At 35.9% G+C, this 25,273-nt stretch overlaps 1 protein-coding gene across 4 annotated transcripts in view; it reads right to left on the minus strand.

Annotated features, from left to right (window-relative positions):
• The window catches only part of LOC149799541 (protein MON2 homolog), a 145,705-nt gene that overhangs the window by 64,324 nt on the left and 56,108 nt on the right, over nucleotides 1–25,273 (minus strand). For all 4 annotated transcript variants that reach the window (XM_089958883.1, XM_089958881.1, XM_089958882.1 and 1 more), the window contains 2 exons: nucleotides 23,306–23,463; nucleotides 21,508–21,595 (listed from right to left, as the gene is read on the minus strand). In XM_089958883.1, coding sequence (XP_089815009.1) covers nucleotides 21,508–21,595; nucleotides 23,306–23,463 — 246 coding nt within the window. The remainder of the gene's footprint in view (nucleotides 1–21,507; nucleotides 21,596–23,305; nucleotides 23,464–25,273) is intronic.

A 25,273-nucleotide genomic window follows, 5' to 3' on the forward strand; every position in this document is an offset into this window, starting at 1 on the left:
TATTAAGTAAGGTTTTACAGTAGAGCCAACATTTGAAAATAGCATCAGTTTTTTGTACTGATATGCAATGTTGGGGGGGGGGGGGCAAATTAATTCTGATGATGTAGCACTTACCTGTTACTACTGCATAGCTCATACTATTCTAGACAGAAAATAGCCCATCCATATGACCAGAGTTCATCCTCAAATTAGGAGAACAAAGAGATTCCAGAAACATGAGATCATCCCTATCCTGTCCAGCAGATACCTTGCCTATGTGCACTGTCCTTCATTCATTTTAGGATGCAGCCTAAACAAGTGAGGCATCATTGTGGAGCAGGAGCAGGTAATCAGGGAATAGCAACAGATTATTACATTTTAACCAGTTTTCTCCCCTATCCCACCAAAACTACACTGTAATATCAGTAATACCCATATGATATTATACTGCACAGCTCGATTTGTCAGTTTGGTGAGAGCTCAGATGACGCCACAACTGAAAAAGAAACACCAGGAATACCCACCCTCATGAGGAGTAGACTACTTCTGGATGCATGGGGCATTTTTTGACTGATGACAATCAGTCCCAGATAAAATATGCCTGTACTTTGTTGAGCTACTGAGTGAATGTCAAAGGAGAATGTAGTGTGAGAATGCAGCTTTCATCACATCCTCCAGATATGAATGACTTAGATGGGCCAATGAGGTAGCTTTATTTTCACAAATAAAATGTCCGTATTGGTAAGGGACTGGTAACCTCACTTAGAATCCACCTTGAAAAGTGGAAACTGACACATTAGTCTAACAATTAGGGGACACTTGTACCCTTTCTTTTTCCTTTAGAAGCTGCCAAAAAAATTGAAATTTGGCATAAACGTCTATCTTGATCAACCTCTGCACATATACAACCAGGAATGGGGATCTCAACTAGGAGATGAGCAAACATCGCAAACTGATATTTGGCCACAAAAAAAACTTGGTTGGCAAAGGAGATAAACCATCTCATTCTCAATTAGGGGTACTTCTAAATGACAATGCACATACAGAATATAGTAAAATTGCTGTGCTAACTCATGATGGAAAGGCAATTCTTTTTCAGTGTAAACATGGCAGAAATAACAGCCATGTGACTGAACAAGAATGAAGGACAGTGTAGCACATGGTCAAGGTATCTGTAGGGGGTCCCTAGGGCGATCTCATGTTCCAAAATCTTCTGGTTCACCCTAATTGGAGGACAAATTCTTATCATAAGGTTATGGTATTTTCTGTGTGGAAAAGTACCAGATACACAGCAGCAACAGGTAAGCATTACTTATATTGAAACTTTCAAACTCTGAATGTAAATGTTTTGGAAAACAAGAAATCAAAGTATAGTAGTGTAAACTTTCTATAGGTCTGGCAGTAAATAGTGAATGCCCATACACATTTAAAATAAAATTTGTGTCCTCCTTCACTCGTATAAAAAGTCATTAAGTAATAACAGAGTGTATATGGCGGGTCCTTGATGCACTGCATGTATGGAGAGTCCTTGATACACTGGAAATATATAATGAATTTTTTAATTGTATCTAATTTTGAAATAACACTAATTAAATCGAGGCAAATACATTTGCCTTAATTTTACCTTAAATGCCAGACAAATTAAGAACCTGTTTCAAAAGCACTATTACATCAACTTTTAGCCATTCGATACAGCCACCCTTCCTTTCCTCCCTCCCTCCATCCATCCATCACTGCCCAGCCTGTTAAGCCTTACTACATTTTATCTTACAAACAAACAAAATAAATTCCAATTATACAAATGGAACAGAGTTTAACAGGTCTACGCCATGCTCAATCGTTGAACACTAACTCTGCATGCTTGTACTTCTTCTGGTGATCTTCAGGATATTACACCAATGTCAACCAAGATCAGGATAGTACACCAATGTCAACCAAGATCAGGATAGTACACCAATGTCAACCAAGATCAGGATAGTACACCAATGTCAACCAAGATCAGGATAGTACACCAATGTCAACCAAGATCAGGATATTACACCAATGTCAACCAAGATCAGGATAGTACACCAATGTCAACCAAGATCAGGATAGTACACCAATGTCAACCAAGATCAGGATAGTACACCAATGTCAACCAAGATCAGGATAGTACACCAATGTCAACCAAGATCAGGATAGTACACCAATGTCAACCAAGATCAGGATAGTACACCAATGTCAACCAAGATCAGGATAGTACACCAATGTCAACCAAGATCAGGATAATACACCAATGTCAGCCAAGATCAGGATAGTACACCAATGTCAGCCAAGATCAGTTTTGCTTTTGATCTTACTTGATGGAATTAAAGAGCATCCATGGCAACAAGTTATACCGTTTTTAAGTGTAAAGAAAAGAATGTACATACTAACATACTAAATCAACTTTCTGATGAGCATGGACATACCAACATACCAGATTAACTGCATGAAGACAGTGGACATACCAACAACTGCATGAAGAGAGTGGACATACCAACAACTGCATGAAGAGAGTGGACATACCATATTAACTGCATGAAGACAATGGACATATACCAGATTAACTGCATAAAGACAGTGGACACATACCAGATAAACTGCAAGAAGAGAGTGGACACATATCATATTAACTGTATGAAGAAAGTGGACATGCCAACAACTGCATGAAGAGAGTGGACATACCAGATTAACTGCATGAAGAGAGTGGACACATACCAGATTAACTGCATGAAGAGAGTGGACACATACCAGATTAACTGCAAGAAGAGAGTGGACACATACCAGATTAACTGCATGAAGAGAGTAGGTATGCCAACAACTGCATGAAGAGAGTGGACGTACCAGATTAACTGCATGAACAAAGTGGACATACCAGATAAACTGCAAGAAGAGAGTGGACACATACCAGATAAACTGCAAGAAGAGAGTGGGCACATATCAGATTAACTGCATGTAGAGAGTGGACATACCAGATTAACTGCATGAACTGTGTGAGTGTGTGTTTCTGTTTGTCTGTGTGAGAGAGAAAGATTTGGCTTTGAACATAGCTTTAACAATTTTTCAGTCATATTGCTAAGATGTCTGCAGTGTTATAGTGATGTCCAGCACTAAGGCATCATGCCACAGATATGTGGCATCACATCCCACCCAGTCACATTATCCTGACACCAGGCTGACCAGTCCTAATACTATCCTCTTAATGCTGAGTGAAAAAGTAAGGCAGCTGCTAGTACCATTTGTTATAAGACTTTGGTATGACTTGCCAGGGTTCACACCTGTGACCTCCCAAATTCAAGGCAGACACTCTAATGACTTTGGCCACCAGACCAGTCAAGTGCATGAAGAGAGTGGACACATACCAGATTAACTGTATGAAGAGAGTGGGCATACCAGATTAACTGTATGAAGAGAGTTGGCATACCAGATTAACTGCATGAAAAGAGTAGACATACCAGATTAACTGCATGAAGACAGTGGACATACCAGATTAACTGTATGAAAAGAGTGGGCATACCAGATTAACTGCATTATGAGAGTGGACACATGCCATATTAACTGCACATAGACAGTGGACATACCAGATTAACTGCATTATGAGAGTGGACACATACCAGATTAACTGTATGAAGAGAGTGGACATACCAGATTAACTGCATGAAGACAGTGGACATACCAGATTAACTGCATGAAGACAGTGGACATAATGGATTAACTGCATGAAGAAAGTGGACATACCAGATTAACTTTATGAAGAGAGTGGGCATACCAGATTAACTGCATTATGAGAGTGGATACATGCCAGATTAACTGCATGAAGAGAGTGGACATACCAGATTAAATGCAAAAAGAGAGTAGACACATACCAGATTAACTGCACGAAGAGAGTGGACATAAACATTCTAAACAAGCCAAGTCACACTGTAAACAGCCAAAACAAGCCAAGTCAAACCGTAAACAGCCTAAACAAGCCAAGTCAAACTTGCAAAATGGGAAAACACCACCACACTATTCAACAGGTACCTGAGATTGTTATAATGAATACTTGCAGCAGAAAAGGTTCAAGTGTAAAAGCATTAGAAAGATATGCCACCAGATTTGCAAAACAACTCACAGTAAAGCTAAAGCCCATCATCCCCCAAAATGTGTTTAACAATTTGACTGTGAAATAATAATAACATCATCATTAAATCATGTACCAGTCATGGATCTAGGAATAAGTTTCATAGTATAATGGAATGTTTGATAATGGACTGCACAAACTGGGATTGGGTAATTACTGGTAACAATTACAACTAATGAAACCTTTACTTTTTTCCTGGATGATAATAACAACTTCATTATGTTAAAATGTGGCCCTAATTTGTCACCATAATTAGAGACTGATGAAACTATAATCATCATTGAAAACTGATCTTTTCCAGGTTCAATGAGGAAACAAAAACTAGTAGTTTTATTTTTTTAAATTCATAGTCTCAGCTGTTCCTATTTACTTCAGTCCCAAGTAGGCCTTGTTCAAATTGAATTTGAAAACTTCACTTAATTAAGGGCATCATAATTCTGCTGAGAATTACCATGTACTTGCTTGTAAGTTGAAGCAAAATGCAAATAACAAATATTCTAATCAAGCTATAGCAAAATGCGCCTGCAGATGAGGGTTTATGTTGTTAGTTCTACCAGCTACTCATAACAAACTGCACAGACCCAGATCTTCCTGTGCATTATGCACCAACAGATCTGGGTCTGTGCAGCAGTTAGTCTCAACTTATAGGAGAGTCTATATGGTAGTTTTGAACTTTTTTCTTGTAAATCGAGAGATTACTGATCAAGATAACTTGCTGCAAAATTAATTTCACATCACATCCTGAAGTTGTCAGACCTGATTAATCAAAATAATGAGTTTCCACAAGTTTTTACCAGAAAAAAAAGATAAAAAATCTCATTAACTTAATGATTAATTTTGAAAAAGCTTGTAATAAGAATACTGTAAAAAGTACATGATATGCCTGCCATGTGGTAAATAGTATTATTATGTGTGAAGTGGCAAATTTTATGTCGATCTAACAAGAATACATTAGCTGAGACCAGACAACCATTAATTAGATTTATGGAGACAAGCGCGTATCATATCGCCATACTACCGTGTATGGTAACGTCCTTTAGAGGGAGAATTCTGTTCCTAATTAAACATTTGTTTATACAGCAGCCAGGCGGACAATTTAGGACAAGGAAAACTTCATTTTCATGGTAAAGTTGTCACAATTGAGAGAATGCAGAAACTCTGTTACTCAAACTACCAGGGTCAAGTTGACCCTGACTTTGGCGCCTCTGGAAAAAAGGCAGCAGAGATATTTGATTCTGATTGGTACGTTAAATGAGATGGCGTGTTCCAACACAAAATTTCATAGGTTTTAATATCGCCCGCATTGAATTTTAATCAGTCTAAGCTTTTCCTACAAGAGGAGATCCAAAGGTTATGACTCCGGAAATTTGCAAGAAATTTCCGTAAAACTGTTGTCCAAAAAGGGGACGATTGTCGAAAGGAACCGACGAATTAATCTACCGATTAGGGGGAGGAAAAACGTTGACGGCAAAGGTAGTGTGACAATTCCATGTAATTTGTTGATGCCATATATAATGCTTTGCTGAAGTTATTTATTTGTATCTGCATGAATCTTTTTTTTCTACATTCGTGTAATAATTTGCTTTATGAAGTATAACTGTGTTGAGTTTATGCATAGGAAGTTGTACATTAATCTTCTTTAGATAAGTTTGACGAATTGTTTGAATTTGTCGTCTTGTTTGCATAAGAATGATGTTCTAAGAATTTAATGCATTACATTAGTTAATATGATTACAAGAATCCGTGTGAATTCGCCGAATTTAGAAGATTTCACGTATGATTAAGAATAAGTGTGTATTGACGGAAATGATCTAGTAATTGATTGACGTGATGTATCCTATTTATTCGCTGTGTATGTGGTAATGTGTAAGGTCAAGGCGTAACGAATTAGCCATTTGACTAACTAGGGTCATTATAGGACATGTGGAGTTGATTGATAGCCTTAGCGTCTGTTTAGCACTGATAGTGAAATCTGATAACGAGGGAGAATAATGAAGAATTAACCGTTTCATAAATAACGGGAAATTTAGGTTGTCTCTATTTATATTTATTTAAAAGGGAGAAAATAGCTCCAAAGACGTACGAACGAATGAGGGACGTTATTCTGAGACCTATACGGAGAAGCATAGAGAAGAGTGCAGTGAGACATATAATCCTGTGACGCAACCCTGCGACGTGTTAATCTCTGAAGAAGTATTTTGAGAGTGTCCTGAGACGGGTGGTAGAAAGTATCATCCTGAGATCCAGGGGTCTGAACAGCGACAGAGGAAGCAAAAACAGACTGAGGACGAGCAGGTTATGAAATCATACAAGACGTTGACTTCGATTGTTCACTCGATCTTATGATGAACTAAATCTATCAGTAACAGATCGGCTATCTTATATAGATCTATTTGCGTTTTTCTTTGTATTTCGGTGAAAGTTAAATTTCTAAAAGCAGAGTACATTCCTGATGTAATGAATTTTCACAGTGTTTGTATGTAATTGATTAAATTGTTTGTTTATATGTACGGGGGCTCGTGTTGGTTTGTTCTATATACCTGCTCAGATCTCTATCTATCCCACCTATAAGTTTCACCACTTATATTTCCATTTACTTGAACCGGGCAATAACATCGAAGGCGGTCAACCCCTAGATAACGAAAACCAAATACGGAGGGACATTCACTCCCCCCGTGTAACATTATGGTTTTCTTGATGTAAAATTATTTCATTGGCCAGATACTTGACTGAAAGCCATCTCAGTGTCCTTTGCATCTAACCTTATATCAACCACAAAAGTTTATAAGTTTCTTGTTTTTGTCTAAAATTTAAGCCACCCACAAAGGTTATTTTGTAGAAACTATTCCTTCTTGGAGTCCTGCTGACCTTGACCTTTGACTTTTTATCCTCCAAATCAATAGTGTCTTCTTTATCTCAATGCAAACCATCTGCAAAGTTTATTCAAGGTACAAGACTCACAAATGTTATTCTTTATTTAGTCCCCATAACCATGATCTTTGACCCCCAATATAAATAGTTATCTTCCCTGTCACAAATATAAGCCTTCCACAGAGACCTTGTCATATGACCATTTAAAAAATGCTTTTCTTATCTTAAATAAACTCCAATTACAATGTGTTGGTCAAAATATATGAACCACAATCAAGTCATTGTGTGAAAGTAGTTTTCTTTCTTACAGTCCTTGTGACCTTTATCTTGGAACTTTTAAAATTAATCGATAAGTTTCTTCCCTGATCTTAATGCAATCTACTTGCAAAATCTGGCAATGATTTAAAGTCTGAAAATTTTATTTTAAATTACAGTACGCTCATTATAATATTGTCTATGGGAGCCATTGATACCACCTTATAGTAAGACTGCCTTATCATGAAATAAATAATGCACAGAGTTTTAATGTCACTTAATGAGAACGCTCTGGTGGCCTAGTGGTTTGAGCATCCATCTCGGATGGAGGAGGTCGTGGGTTCAAACCCTGACCAAGTCATACCAAAGACTTTTATAGAAATGGTAATAACAGCAGCCTTGCTAGGTGATCAGCATTAAGAGGTTGGTGTTTAGCCTGATGGCCTGGTCTGTGGCATGGTGCCTTAGTGCTGGACATCACTATAAACTGCACACTTCAGATATCATAGCGACATGACTGACATTTTTTTAAAGCTATGTTAAAAATCCAAATCACACACACACACATGCACATGTTCCATATTTGCTGACATATTTCTGATGGATGCTGGATTTAACTTTCATCTTTTATGACCTATTCAAAGAAATCACAATTTGAAAGATGACTAGTTAGTTTTAAATAATGTAAAATAATGCTCAACAAGCATAAAATACTCAAGCAGTATCTGGGCCTACAGACATTGGAATCAAACCCTTTCTTCAAATTTGTCAGAGATTTACTACGATTGCCACTAATGTAACCTATCAGCCCTTGATCAATTCACATAAAAAACTGTCAGACTGGCTGCCATCATGGAGACACCTAACACCCACTTTCATCAGATCCATTGTCTGGGGTTAACAAAGGATTTGCAGCTGATAAATCTAATGTTGACACAAGAAAGGATCCAAGCAATTTGATATTATTACATTAATGAGAAAATCTTGAGCACAACTCCAATAAATAACAAGGTCTGAATAACAGGGCCATAATGAACTTGGACTCTTTTCTGCAAAGTGGTAACCCTTCTTTCTCAATATAAAAATATGGAGCTTTGATACGTCACTTTTTCAGCAAAATGAGAGTTCTGTGAATCATGTCTAAATGGTCACCTCCAAACCTTTTTTAACAGGACACCTCCACTGAGAATACATTTTTTGACAAAGAGCAATTAGAAAAATACCAAATAAATCCTTTGTCATTATCTGCTATACAAAGGACATCCATCTTATGTGGTTGACCAAGGCTTTGTACCAAATATGCAAATTTAATTGCACTTGAAGGATATTTTATTTTACTTTTAAAAGTTTCCTTATGATACCTGTTCACTCCTTAAATTTAAATATAAATGTGTAGGAATTTATTTAAGTTGATGTGACATCTTCCTTTATACCAAAAGCTTTTGATTTGAAAATCTATGAACTATTACAAACATAAACAGGTGTCCCTTGAATGGGCTTGTGTTCTAATGGGCAAAATGAATTTCCAAAATTCAAAATAAGAACATTTTTTTCCTTTTAACTGCTGACATGTAGCATGATGTCCCACCATTATCCTGAGACCAGGCCGATCAGTCCTAACACTAACCTCTTAATGCTGAGCACCTATTTGTTGTTGTTGAAGGGTTAAATGCCATTTTTCAGCACAAGATAGGTTATACTTGGCGGCCAGTGTCAGTGGTGGAGGAAGAACCCAGGAAAACACCAGAAAGAACCACTGACCCACGAGAAGCTACTGGCAAGCTTTCTCACATACTGACATAAGCCGAACCTGAGACTTGAACCCATGCAGAGGTGAGATGACAGTGATCCATAACGGTGAGTGCTTTAGACCACTCGGACACTTGGATAGTTTATAGTGATGTCTAGCATTGGAGCATCATGCAGACATGTAGCATGATGTCCCATCACATTATCCTGATACCAGGCTGACCAGTCCTAACACTAACCTCTAAGGGCTGAGTGCCTAACGAGGCAGCTGTTGGTACCATTTTTTTAAGTCTGGTACGACTCAACCAGGGTTTGAACCAGCGACCTCCCACATCCAAGGCAGATGCTTTAACCACTAGGCCACCAGAGCATTTAAGAGGAGTAGTAATAACAAGATCTTCAAGATGGTCAGCATGGTGACCATACAGGACAACATATCAGCACCAGTTTAATTTAGGACTAAAAAGACATTATAAGAAGTCTTTTGGTGACAAATCTATACTAATATGATTTTCCTTTCTTGGATGAGTAACAATAGCAAAATATTCAAGATGGCTCTCAAAGTGGCCATACTGGATATCAGATTCACACTATTTCCATTTAAGACCAACTAGATATCATAAGATGTCATCTTATGAAACTATAATGTCTATATGACCAGAAGTAGGAGAAGTAACCACAGTAAGATTCGCAAGATAGCCATTGTGGTGGCTACATTGGAGGTCAGACTGGCACCATTTTCATTTACGGCAAACCAGACAGCATTAGAAGTCTTTTAGTGAAAACCCATGATTGTATGAGTGGTGATATGATTTTCAAGATGGCCCCTGTCATGATCCTATTTGATTTTTGAGCTGAACCATATTTATTTATGAGCAACTAGTCATCACAAGATGTCTTCTGATGAAAACATCATATCAATATGACTTTCTGTTCAGGATATGTAGCAAAAACAAGATTTTCAAGATGGCCACCATGGAGGCCATATTGGACCTCAGATTGGCACCATTTTCAATTAAGACCAACTAGAATGTCATTAGAAGTCTTGTAGTGAAAACCCCATTTTGATATGACCATCCACTGATGTGGAGTAACTATGGTACAAATGTGTGTGTAAAGTTCATAGCAATCCACAAAGTAGTTCAGGTGGAGATGCAGTAACTTGTACTAATGGATGGATGGATGGATGGATATATATATATATATATATATATATATATATATATATATATATATATATATATATATATATATATATATATATATATATATATACACACACACACACACACATATATGTGTGTGTGTGTGTGTGTGTTCACTTTTTCAGCATGTAAAAGATGAGCCATTTATACAACCAGCATTCTCAGCTAAATCTCTCCCTGCTCCTGGGACCACTCCAGTGGCCTAGTGGTTAAAGCATCTGCCTCGGATGCGGGAGGTCGTGGATTCGATCCACGACCAAGTCATACCAAAGACTTATAAAAATGGTAATAACAGCTTCCTCGCTTGGCACTCAGCATTAAGGGGTTAGTGTTAGGACTGGTCGGCCTGGTGTCAGAATAATGTGACTGGGTGGGACATCATGCTACATGTCTGCAGCATGATGCCCCAGTGCTAGAAATCACGATAAACTGCCACACTGCAGACATCATAGCAATATGACTGAAATTTTTTTAAAGCTATGTTAAAAATCCAAATCACACACACACCTACCTTGCTCCTGGGATCAGGTCCCGATTTAGACCATCGAAATTGTTCATAACCTCACATACACTTACTTGGCATAATAATGAATGATAACTGTGCAGTCATCATTGATTCCTGGGTCAGTTCTTACCCACCAGTGGCCCCAAGTATCATAACTTTGAAACCACTGACATCCAAACCCAAGCAAGAGAGTTGTGACAATTCAGTTGTTATGGGTATGGACTAATGACCAGAAAGTTGTATTTGATTCTCGCCATCTGACTGTCCATGATATGTATATAACTCACTCATAATGAACTCATATGAGATCCTGATGATACAAGCTTACATATCAAATCTGAGTTAACACAAGCTCAGCCAATCATATGCAAGACCATCTCATTAACATGCATGGATGTCACTTGCATCCAAAATTATCTAAGGTCTTAATGACATAAACTAACATGACAAATCAGCTCAAGATCCGATCAGAAATACAGTCTCTGGAGTGTTCCCAAGCTCAACCCCTCAGCAGCAAGATCACTTCATTTAATATGCATGGGTGTCACTCCTAATCAAACTCATCCAAAGTCTTGATGATATGAACTTACATACCAAATCTGATCAAAATCTGATCAGAAATATGGCCTCAGAGTTTTCACAAGCTCAGCCAATAAGATGCAAGATCACCTCATTAATATGCATAGGTGTCATTCCTAATCAGACTCAAACAAGGTATTGATGATATGAGCTTACATACCAAATCTGATCAGAAATGAAGCCTCTAGAGGGATCACAAGCAAGGGTTGGCAGTTGTATGACAGATGATGGAGAAAAGGTCATGCCACAAGCTCACTCAGCATTTGGCAAGGTGAGCTACAATTTAATGTATTTTGGCATGGTACTAATGGGTTGCAAAGCTGCGACTTTCTTGTCTAGGTCTAAACTATATCAACAAACATAAATAATTATCCCCATATCAAATTATCTGGTTGCAAAAGGAAATTAGTAAAAACAGAATTTTAAAAAAAATAATATATCCCAGTATCACAGTAAAATCCAGATTTAAGTTTATAAAAGCATCCATTAGTGTCAAACTTAAATATGTAAAAACATTCTTTAGTGTCCTAAGTCCAAATTAAATTTATCAAAGCATACATTAGTGCACAAGTCCAACTTTAAATTTATAAACACATACATTAGTGCCCAAGTCCAACTTTAAATTTATAAACACATACATTAGTGTCCCAAGTCCAAATTAAAATTTGTAAAAGCAAAAATAGTGCTCGAAGTAAAAAAATTAAATTTGTAAAAGCATACATCAGTGTCCTTATTCTGTACTGTAAAGTACATATTTTATGAAGTTATTGTAATAAATATGCATTTTATTATTCTCAGATCATATGATAGCATTTAAAAGGGGCAGGCCATCTTGACAACCTGGTAAATTAAGTTAATCTATTTTGAAAGTCAACCATACATAGCTAATTTTCTCATGCATTTTTTAAATTAGAATCAAACAATTCAGAAAAACTGGAAAATAAATGAATGTCATTCCATTTTACTTTGAGTTTTGTGATTTGTTTCCAACCTGATAGAATTTTTTACAATGTGCAGGGCCAAAAAAATGGTTGTGATTTTATGATCCAAAATAATGATCACCTCTCTGTTTCGTAACTGGTAGTATCCAATGGTGATACAACACAAGGAAAACTTTAGCAGAGGAGATAACCTACCTTCCATTTTTCGGGCCTGACTAGAATTACAACATGAAATCTGTCCATTCTTAAAAGCATTCTTAGTGTCCTTAAACTGTACCAAAAAGATTTCTTTTTTACAACTCCTGTGTTACAAAACAAATTTTACAACTCCTGTGTTACGAAACAAATTTTACAAATCCTGTGTTACAAAACAAATTTTACAAATCCTGTGTTACAAAACAAATTTTACAACTCCTGTGTTACAAAACAAATTTTACAACTCCTGTGTTACAAAACAAATTTTACAAATCCTGTGTTACAAAACAAATTTTACAACTCCTGTGTTACGAAACAAATTTTACAAATCCTGTGTTACAAAACAAATTTTACAAATCCTGTGTTACAAAACAAATTTTACAACTCCTGTGTTACAAAACATGCATTTAATTCTTCTCATTTAATGTGATCAGCATCAGTAGAAAAAGACACAATGAATAGTTGCTACATTAAATGACTTTAGTTTGTAAAGTCAAAATACTCAGCTTGTTTGCTCTTCAATGTTTTTTTCTCCAGGAATTAAAAACACAACCAGAAAACTGAAAAAAACAAGTATGTCTTTCTATCTTACCTAAAGCCTGATACTTCAATTTTCAAATTAGAAAATCAATAATGTTTGTAGTGATAAGTCATCACATGCCTCATAATTCTACTATATTAATGAAATTACCTCACAATCTAGTATTTACCTCAATTACCAGAGTCATCTCAGTGGTATAGAAATGCTACTGGATGAAATTAACACCTTGAGTAACCTTGACATCCAGCTGTACAAAATGCAGGTAATGGCCAATTACCTTGATTAGCCACTTCAGTATTGCATCAATAATTACCTTGATTAGCCACTTCAGTATTGCATCAATAATTACCTTGATCAACCACTACATTATTCCATCAATAATTACCTTGATTAACCACTACATTATTGCATCAATAATTACCTTGATTAACCACTTCAGTACTGCATCAATAATTACCTTGATTAGCCACTACATTATTGCATCAATAATTACCTTGATTAACCACTTCAGTACTGTATCAATAATTACCTTGATTAGCATCAATAATTACCTTGATTAACCACTACAGTATTGCATCAATAATTACCTTCATTAACCACTACAGTATGGCATCAATAATTACCTTGATTAACCACTACAGTATTGCATCAATAATTACCTTGATTAGCCACTTCAGTATTGCATCAATAATTACCTTGATTCATCAATAATTACCTTGATTAACCACTACAGTATTGCATAAATAATTACCTTGCTTAGCCACTTCAGTATTGCATCAATAATTACCTTGATTCATCAATAATTACCTTGATTAACCACTAAAGTATTGCATCAATAATTACCTTGATTAACCACTACATTATTGCATCAATAATTACCTTGATTAGTCACTACAGTATTGCATCAATAATTACCTTGATCAACCACTACAGTATTGCATCAATAATTACCTTGATTAACCACTACAGTATTGCATCAATAATTACCTTGATTAACCACTACAGTATTGCATCAATAATTACCTTGATTAACCACTACAGTATTGCATCAATAATTACCTTGATTAGCCACTACAGTATTGCATCAATAATTACCAATTTTAGCCACTACAGTATTGCATCAATAATTACCTTGATTAGCCACTACAGTATTGCATCAATAATTACCTTGATTAGCCACTACAGGTGTGGTCTCACATGAGCAGCACCAGCATACAGTCTGCACATCTAATTCCTCTACTGATTCACGTGTATGATACATAGTTATCTGTTACCCAAACCCAAGTCAGGGAAATGTGAAATATGGGTCACTGTGAAGTACTTTTAACATGAGAATATATACTACTCAGCAAACTGCATCTTCATGTTTCACAATTCCAGATAAAACAGTATTATATGCAATAGATAAGAACCTATCTGTGTCATTAGCTAAATGCAAAAGTACACATATGCCAGTCTAATGCAAAATGCAGGTCACAATTACCTTTTTTAATTGCAAGGGTGTGATGCTAACAGAAGCATACAATCATCTAGTTTGATGATTCTGGCAAGAAAAGTTGAAAAGTGCTTGAGGGGGAACTAAAATCAGTGAAGCATGAAATATGTGTCACAATATACTACGTTTGTGAAGAGGGTGTAGTACACAACTCCCTTGATAATTCACACATGGATAACTCATAAACACACATATAATGTGGGGCCAGGCATGATCCCATGATTTTATTATAAAATACACACATATTAGCCCTTATTGGTTTAGCATGAAGAAAGTCTGGATCAAAACTGGCAAATGAAACCTTGATATACTGCTCATTTTGCTGTCGAAAACAGTGGTTAGTACCTGGAAATATGAATTAACATCATAAAATTCTCAACTTATATTAAGAGGTCCTATCTTCTGTAAATTTTCTTTCCAAGCAACATTCTCAGTACAATGGAAATAACAATATCCGGTGAAATTTTCATCAATGAAAATGTCACTGGTGCATAATCGTGGCAACACTTTGATAAATACGAATTAAATAAGTTTTGTCAACTGAAAATTAATGTTTAAGTTCTATCTTTTCATTTGGTTTCAGTGGAATCTTCATAAATGCAAGATGCACTCTTGTATTCAAACATGAAAAATGTGAATCTACCATTATAACTATATCCATAAGTATTTCTGTGAGAACATAATTAAGTGCCTATTGTGTTATGATCTCCGATTTACTTAGGTATTCAGTCATTAAATAGCACCATTACCCCATCCTTCCCCAGTATTTCTCACTGTCCAGTGGTGATGAAATGCCCTTAATTTTTTTAAGAACGCTTGTTAACTCGTGCCCTCACTTATGGTGCTGTCTATATTTATGTACCCTGTTGTTTATAAGTTATCAAGGGAGAGGTTTACTTATCAAGAAGCATGTCTTTGCCAAGTTTTATTGCATCTTGCTATAACATTATGTATACAGGGTGCTAAAAACCTATCCAGTTATGACCTAAATACAAAAACTTAACCTAAGCAGTAAAAATGTAAAATGTAGGTCACAGGGACCTTCTTTTGTTGCAAAGGTGTGGTACTAATAAAAATTCTTTATCTGTTTTGATGATTCTACCATGAAGAGGGCTTCAGAAATAAATTTAAACTTAAAATTTAACTAAAGTCACTCAAATATGAAATATGGGTCACTGTAACCTAACTGGAAGATGATAATGTAGTAATCATCAAGATGCATCTTTTCACCAAGACTCATGATTCCAGGCACAGCAGTATTATACAGGAGATAAAATAAAAAATGTGGACATAAGCTAAACGCAAAAATGAAACCTAAGCCAGTAAACTGTGAAATGTAGGTCACCATGACCTTCCTTTGTTGGAAAGGTGTGGTACTAATAACAAAGGTTCAGTAAACTGTGAAATATAGGTCATAATGACCTTTTGTTGTACAGGTGAGGTACTAACAGAAATAAATACAAGCATCTAGTTTGATGATTTGACCATGAATATAGCTTGAGAAATAAAACTTAAAGCATGCAATTTAACCAAAGTCAGTACAAAATGAAATACATGTCTTTGTTACGGGGGTGTAGAACTAATCAAGATGCATCCCATCACCAAGTTTCATAATTTAAAAAGTGTGCAAAAAAAACTTAAACAAGACTGAACAACTAATGACTGTACAGATATGAAGAAGGTTAACACCCAACCCAGGGGGAAGGTACAATGAAAACAACTAAAAACTGTTGCCTAGGACACAGGAAGAAAGAATGGCAAACACTGACATTCACCTAAGTGTACATATTTATATGCTTTTAGCTGCACAAACACCAATGCCGATACCTGCATAGTACAGCAGCTAACCTCTACACTGTAGAGGCGAGCAAACAGCTCATATCTTTTACTTGATAGCTCAAGGGAGATCATCCATATCCTTTATCTCACTTTACATATCACAGAAAGAGTTGTCAATCTTGGTATTCAAATTATCTGTAGTGATAGCAATCTAAATGGCACAGTGCCTGTGGGAATGGTTTGTATGGTACATTGCTAAACAGTCTGTACAAATGTGGTAGCATCAGGCATTCTTTCAGATAGGCAATATGAGTTTAAACAAAGCAACACACTGCTAATCAAATGCCAAGAACCTCTCACTGGGAATTGGACATGTTCTGGGTGTATTCTCCTCACCAACTGAAATGTAACCATGTTTTGAAATTGGAACTGTTAGAGTAAGTACTTTGCATTTCTCTTCTCATTATTTTGATTGTTTGCATATCTCTTAAGTAAAACAAAAAAAAACAGTCAAACTTCAATACCTCAAACCTGAATTACTCAGAACACCTGGTATCAGTCAAAATACATTCTTGGTCTCAACTAAAAGTTTTCAATCTTAACTCATTTATTACCTTCAAAAAATCAAACATGGATCACTCAAATACCATGCATCTCTCAAAGTGACAGGTTGGTTCCAATGATAAAAATACTATTCCATATTCAAAACTGGGGCCTAATTCCATTCAGCATGCTGACTCTCAGCTTCTAATTCATGCAAAGTGAGTACTCATTACAGTAAGAATATATAAGCATAATGATGCACATCAAAGGAATTCTCACTATCGGTTGATAAATCCCACTGACTTCATCAATAAAACAATACAGCATTAAAAATAAGGGGGGTGGAGCACCAGCCCACTTCCTGCTATAAAGATTGCCGCATTAACAGGCATTGGTTTTAAACACAAAAAGGTTATAATAGGCCTTGGTTTTAGAATCGAAAAACCAATAACACTGGTTTTAGACATAAATAATTGGTTTTAGAAACAAAAAGGTTATAATAGGTATTGGTTTTAGACATATAAAAGCTGTAATAACCACTGGTTTTAGACACATAAAGGCTATAAGTAGCATTGGTTTTAGACACTGGTTATAATGGGCACTGGTTTTAGGCATATAAAACCTATAAAAGGCATTGCCTTTAGACATATAAAGGCTATAACAGGCATTGGTTTTAGACAAACTCTATAACAAGTATTGGTTTTAGACACATAAAGGCTGTAAGTGGCAATGGTTTTACACAAATAAAGTCTATAATGGGCATCGGTTTTAAACATGTAAAGGTTATAATGGCCATTAGTTTTAGACGTATAAAAGCTATAAAAGGCATTACTTTTAGACATATAAAGCTGTAAGTGGCATTGGTTTTAGACACATAAAGGCTATAAGTGGCATTGGTTTTAGACACATAAAAGCTATAATGGGCACTGGTTTTAGACACATAAAGGCCATAAGTGGCATTGGTTTTAGACACATAAAGGCCACAAGTGGCATTGGTTTTAGACACATAATGGCTATAATGGGCATTGGTTTAAGTCACGTAAAGGCTATAATGTGCATTGGTTTGAGTCACATAAAGGCTATAATGGGCACTGGTTTTAGACACATAAAGGTTATAATAGGCATTGGTTTGAGTCACACAGAGGCTATAATGGGCATTGGTTTGAGTCACATAAAGGTTATAACGGGCATTGGCTTGAGTCACATAAAGGCTATAATGGGCATTGGTTTTAGACACATAAAGGTTCTAATGGGCATTGGTTTTAGACACATAAAGACTATAAGTGGCACTGGTTTTAGACACATAAAGGCTATAAGTGGCATTGGTTTTCAACACATAAAGGCTATAATGGGCATTGGTTTGAGTCACATAAAGGCTATAATGGGCATTGGTTTGAGTCACATAAAGGTTATAATGGGCATTGGTTTTAGACACATAAAGGTTATAATAGGCATTGGTTTGAGTCACACAGAAGCTATAATGGGCATTGGTTTGAGTCACATAAAGGTTATAACGGGCATTGGCTTGAGTCACATAAAGGCTATAATGGGCATTGGTTTTAGACACATAAAGGTTCTAATGGGCATTGGTTTTAGACACATAAAGACTATAAGTGGCACTGGTTTTAGACACATAAAGGCTATAAGTGGCATTGGTTTTCGACACATAAAGGCTATAATGGGCATTGGTTTTAGACACATAAAGACTATAATGGGCATTGGTTTTAGACACATAAAGGCTATAAGTGGCATTGGTTTTAGACACATAAAGTCCACAAGTGGCATTGGTTTTAGACACATAAAGGCCACAAGTGGCATTGGTTTTAGACACATAAAAGCTATAAGTGGCATTGGTTTTAGACACATAAAGGCTATAATGGGGCATTAATTATAGACACAAAGGCTATAATGGGCATTGGTTTCAGACACAAAGGCTATAATGGGCATTGATTTTAGACACATAAAGGCTATAACAGGCGTTGGTTTTAGACACATAAAGGCTATAAGTGGCATTGGTTTTAGACACATAAAGGCTATAAGTGGCATTGGTTTTAGACACATAAAGGCTATAAGTGGCATTGGTTTTAGACACATAAAGCTATAAGTGTCAGTTTTAGAATCCAAAGCTATGCTCATAACTTACTGACCATTTTTTTTTGTTGTTGATAGAGAGACTGAGAAAAGCATTCCTTCTTGAACATATAAACTAAGTAAAAGGACATACAACCCTCATTTTCTTTCACATCTAAAAACATGTTTCAACAACAAAAGTCAAAGACATCGTTTTTCTTTTTTAACCTTTCTTATTTACAGTGCTTGTCTCACTTCCTCTTCTACCTCTCAATCAATATCTGTTTTGCAATTCTTCCTGTTTCCACATCTTGCTTTCTTTATACCAATTATTTTTCTGTCTATACAATTGCCTATCTTCTATTATTTATTTTTATCTCTCAATCCATCTCTCTTTCTTTATTATATTCTTTCTTTCTTTTATTATTGAACAGCAAAAATTAGCCACGTCACAGTCAATAGCTTTCAGCAGCACAACCAGTCAGTGTCGAGCAAATGGTTTGTTTGTAATAGATCTTGTGGGTTACTGCACTGAAAATGAAACTTACAATTTTGCTCTCTATGAAAGCCACTGTGACATATTTCCATAAAGTTTTTTTTGTTTCTTTGTTTAACCTGGTTACTAAAACATCCTGGACAACACTTCTGAACATTCTCAACACTTCTACTTATCAAATATACTCTAGTACTCAAACTAGAATCACTGAACAACAAGTATCACTCATTCCAATATTCCCACTTTCCACTCGAAAAATCTCTCCAAGACAATGATGTAAAACTATAGTTCATTCAATGACAAGCTTTCCAGATCTTCCCACTTAAGTCTACAGTCTTGAAGGCTGTACTAGAATTATGATTAGAAGGAAAAGCATTCAGGTTGGGGATCATTTAGCTATGATGTCATAGCCTCAACTTGATTTGTTGTGGTTGAGGCTACGAACTGATCCCATATCATGTAATGGAGCAAAAAAATCATCACTAAAGTCAGAAAAACAAATAGTGTAGAAATCTACTACATAAGTATAATCATGCTGTGAAAGAAGTTTGGCTTATTTTGAATTTATTAAGCCCTTACATGATAAAATAAATTGGCATGGTTACACTAACCTCACTGTGTCTGTCATGACAGATAATGTGAGACATTACACTAACCTCACCGTGTCTGCCATGACAGATAATGCAAGACTCTCGCCATGACCCCTTTTCTATATAAGGCTTGCTAGACCAGATTTGGATATTATCAATCAAGTGGCAAATAAATGGCTTCTTGGTGGAATTTCAAAGTTGCTGATAAACCGTATTTACTTTTAATGCCCAGAATTTCTGAATCAAACCATGCCATATTTTTACTACGATTTCTTTACATTTCCAAATAACGTCTCAATGTCCTTATATGGCACACAAACAAACGAGGCTGAGAATTGAAGTATTCATTATTTGAACTAATACAGTGGACGATCTAAACGAAAATATCGGATAAGAAAGTTCAATGAGATTTTACAATTATTTCTACAATGATTTCTGATACTTCCAGTATTAAATAAGATGACTACTCAATTTATTTCATTATATGCATGGAATATGTTCAAACTGTTGATATTAGGCTAAAAGAGCACTTGCTCCATTGACACATATATGCTTATGTTAGTACCCCATCCATGAGGTAGGAGATGGGGTACTAATATTAGTACTAGGGGTCATTAAGATTCTCTCACCAAAGTGCACAGTCTTCAAGGCTGTACTAGATTTATGACTGCATGGCAAAACATTATGGTTGCGGTTCATTCAGGTTGCAATTCATTCCAATTCTCTGAGGTCTACAGTTATGAAACCTTTACTAAATTTTTATTTCTTTTATATTTATTTTTAGGGGCCCCGAGTGACCGAGTGGTCTAAAGCACTCATGTTCCAGATCACTGCCATCTCACCTCTGTCTGTGTGGGTTCGAGTCCAAGGCTTGGCTAGTGTGGGTACGTGGGAAAGCCTGCCAGTAGCTTCTTGTGGGTCGGTGGTTCTTCCCTGGGTTTTCCAGGGTTCTTTCTCCACCAGTTATACTGGCCGCCATGTATAGCCTATCTTGTGCTGAAAAATGGCGTTAAACCCTAGAACAACAACAACAACAACTCAATTTTGTATTGCAAAGGAAAACATTCAGGTTGTGGGGCATTCTGATTGGGAACATTCAGGCTGGTGAGGCTGGGGATCATTAAGATTCTCTCACTGAAGTCTATACTCTTGAAGGCTGTACAAGATTTATGATTGCAAGGAAGAACATTCAGGTGGGGTGGGGGCATTCTGGTTGGGGATCATTCAGGCTGGGGATCATTAAGATTTTCTCATTGAAGTGTACAGCCTTATAGGCTGTACTAGATTAACGATAGAAAGGAAAGCATTCAGGTTGGGGATAACTCTAATTATTTCCCTGAATTCTAGTCTTGAAGGCTGTAAGAGATTCATGATTGAAAGGAAAGGCATAAAGCTTGTAAGCTGGTTCTAATTATGAGATTCTGTGATCAACCAATCACAATGACCTTACTTCAATAAATCTTTGTTTGATTGGCTAAGTGGGACAATACATATTTAAATTCAGGCTCAAAGTTTTCTAGTATCCAAGCCAAGTTTATAATTTATAATGATTCTTTCAAAGTGGACTTACTCTGTTGGAGTAGGCCAGCTCCATGGACTCCGAGGAAAGTTTACACAGGGCATCAATCAGGTGGTGTAGGGCGACATCATTCAGATACCTGAAAAAACAAAATACACATCTGTGAAAACCAATTTCCACATTATTTTTAGTTTCATTGTCCTTTACAGTCTATTGTATATACTTTATAATGAAGGAAAGAAAAAAAAAAACATTAAAATTATTCACATGATCATATTTATAGCATCAATGGATGATCTGGCAGCTGGAAAGACTATGTTGGTATTATATAGAGTTCATAAAGGCCAAATTAATGCTTCTAATGAGAAAGGAAGATTAAGACAAACTAAAATGGTCACAGCATCACAGGTATACTTCAAGTACCATATATACTCACTTATAAGTCGAGTCCAACTGCAAACTGCAAAGACCCAGATCTACTGTTGCATATTGTGCCAGTAGATCTGGGTCTATGCAGTTTGTTAGGAATAATCAATAGAACAAACAAGATAGATCCTGATCTGCTGTTGTATAATGCACTATGGCCTATGCTGTTTCCAGTTAGACTTGACTTGTAAGCGAGCAAATACAATATGTCAATTAGATGTTAGTTTTATTATTTTTTTAAAAATGGGCAAGCTTTGTATTCACCATGACAGGATGAGCATCTGGGTGCTTGACCCTCTTCATCTTAGTCATATCGCTACGATGTCTGCAGTGTGGCAGTTTTTAGTGATGTCAAGCAGACATGTAGCATGATGTCCCTCCCAGTCACATTATTCTGACACCAGGCCGACCAGTCTTAACACTAACCTCGTAATTCTGAGTGCCAAGCGAGGAAGCTGTTACTACCATTTTTATAAGTCTTTGGTATGACTCAGCTGGGGATCAAACCCATGACCTACTGCATCCGAGGCAGACGCTCTAACCACTAGGCCATTGGAGCGGTCGTATCGTGGTGTAAACACAAGTATCAATGAGGTCGGATCATGGCAAATTTGGCTGACATGGATTCTAGTCACATACATGCTGGTAGGTAATTAACTTTCATCTCTAGTGAAGTCATCATTAGTCATAGCTTGAGTTATTAACAATTACAATTAACAGCTATTATCAATTACAATTACAATTAACAGTTATTAACAAAGCCCTGGACAACAGAATGCCTTTGAATGAATCTTTACTCATCCTTGATAAGCTTGATATTGACTAATTACATATTGTCATAGTAGTCAGTATTGACTAATTACATACTGTCATAGTGGTCAGTAATTACTAATTACATATCATCATAGAAGTCAGTATTGATTAATTACATATTATCAGAGTAAGTCAGTATTGACTAAGTATATATTGTCATAGTAAGTCAGTACTGACTAATTACATATCATCATAGTAGTCAGTATTGACTAATTACATATTGTCATAATAAGTCAGTAATGACTAATTACAATTGTCATAGTAAGTCAGTATTGATTAATTACATATTGTCACAGAAGTCATACTTAGGTGTTGGAATAAATTATGTTTCTCCCTCTCTCCTCCTAATAACATTTATTTTTACTTTAAAATATAATTTAGTTCTTCACAATACCATTTCAATCACTACTGAATGAGGTTATATTTGACTGCACTTGTAACTGATTTCTGTTTCTCTGTTCTATGTTGGCATTATGATCAGAACATTAATTTCATTTACATATAAATGTACACTGTAATACAATACTAGTAACTTCCAAAATTAAAGCATGATTATGATACTGAAAGAATGATAGTGCCAAGCTATTTGGTTAAATATTGCAAGACATACCTTGAGCTCTCAAATAACCTTGAAAGCACTGCAGACAATACAGGCATGTCAGCCATCACAGCTGTTGTGATCACAGCATTTGATGCTTCGTTCACTTGTTGCTTAGCAACAAGACTACCCCCAGATGATGGTTTCAACCCCAATATCCATACCAAGTGCTGGAAAAATAAAGAAAATATGTTAAACAAGTAATTCTTCCACTCATACACCAACTTTGCAAACATTTTAGATGTAAAGCATTCTACACATTACCATATTTTAAGAAGGCTTAAGTACTATAATTCCTTAAATAAAGGAAGTGGCCCTAGTGGTCATGAAATCACCCACCTATCTGATATCTGCCTAACAGCCAAATGTAAACAAAATCCTTTATGCAGAACTTTGAGTGTGTCTTTGTATTCTGCATTTTCATCTTTTTTTGATCAGCATTATTTTGTCCGATAATAAAATGCCTTTACACTTCATTCTTTCATCAAAGTTGGTAAAATTCTTTTTTAACTGTACTTTTATATAAAGTTGTTTCCATGTTTGTTTGTATTAATGACACAATATGCGATGTAGGATCAACATAATTATAATTAAAAAAACTGAAAGCATTCAAAGTATGCTACTTGTATTCAAACTTGGTAAAATCTGAAAATAAGTTGTAAAAAGATTATATTCTATTTTTAGTAATGGCAGCCATTTTGATGATGGATTAGAATCATTTGTACCAACTTTATGCCAGATGCATTCTGTGATCTTTTTGAGAAAGAGACATTTAATAGTCTTAAGAATGCTATAAAATTAGGTCAAATTCTTTTTAGCCTTTTTCAGAAATTCTTTAAAGGATTTTTTTCAGTTTTAGTCCAGATTTAATGGTGGACTGGTTTAATTTGTTTGTTTAAAACTGGATATCTTTCATGCCAGGATCCTTTCTGTTCAATTCTATAAAATTGTGTTGAGAAGTTTTTAAGAAGTCTTGAAAAAGTCATTTCAGATTTTTTTTTAGTAACAGTGGCAATATCACATACCAGACTGAAGTTTTTTTAAAGATGAAATTAGCAATTTTTTATGTATAGAGGATACTGTCAAATTTGCCTTATTCTTTTCAGCACTTTTTAACCTTTGCAGTGTGGAAGCCATATATTTATAGATGACATCATCTGCTTTGTATGCAGGAACTATATATTAATGGTCAAACGTCACCTAGCTCTGTGTGCGGATACCATGTTTTTATGGCACAGGACAATGACATGTATGTATGTCAAATGTAGGACACTCATTAATTGTGTGCTAATAATGACTGAGAGATAGCACATGAAATTGTCTGGAAGATCACGACTCTGCATCACTGTAACTAAACATCAGTGAAACAAATATTACAACAGACTTATTTTCCCAGTAAGGTCTATTGTCAACAGTGGACGCTGATGTAAACAATATGGTGGCTGTGAAGTAGTTGTAGTCTCATAGCTGTCTTAGCCAGTTGACGCTGATTACTGTATATCTATATGGGATAGTCCAAAGTAGAATAAAGTTCATTAGGGCTTTGTGTGGAAGTGTAGAGGTATAAATAGCAACATGCAGTTTTCCAAACTTAAGAATTAATTTTCTGCATAAATATACTTGTTGATATGAAAGTGGTCTGATACCATCGCATGTTGTTATACAAGTGCTATGACATAGCCATCCCATTCAGTAAAAACTTTAAATTCCACTAAATCGAGCTTCAACTAATAGCCAAGTTTATCAACGAGTCTGTCACGTACAGAGCTTTTTCTTATATTGGGGGGTACATTTAGTCATCAAGATAACTGTACAAGCTGGAAAAAGACCAACCATCATTTTTGGGGGGTGTCAGGTTTTGACTCCAAGGTATTCCATTCCTTTCCAAATTTTTAAATTTTTTTTTATACCTTTCTTGTATTACATGTATAAAGTAATGAACAAAAAATTAACGTCCATGTACAGATTCAGAAGAACTAT

Source organism: Sinohyriopsis cumingii, chromosome 5 (genome assembly GCF_028554795.1).
Source record: "Sinohyriopsis cumingii isolate HCF-2022 chromosome 5, ASM2855479v2, whole genome shotgun sequence".
NCBI lineage: Eukaryota > Metazoa > Mollusca > Bivalvia > Unionida > Unionidae > Sinohyriopsis > Sinohyriopsis cumingii.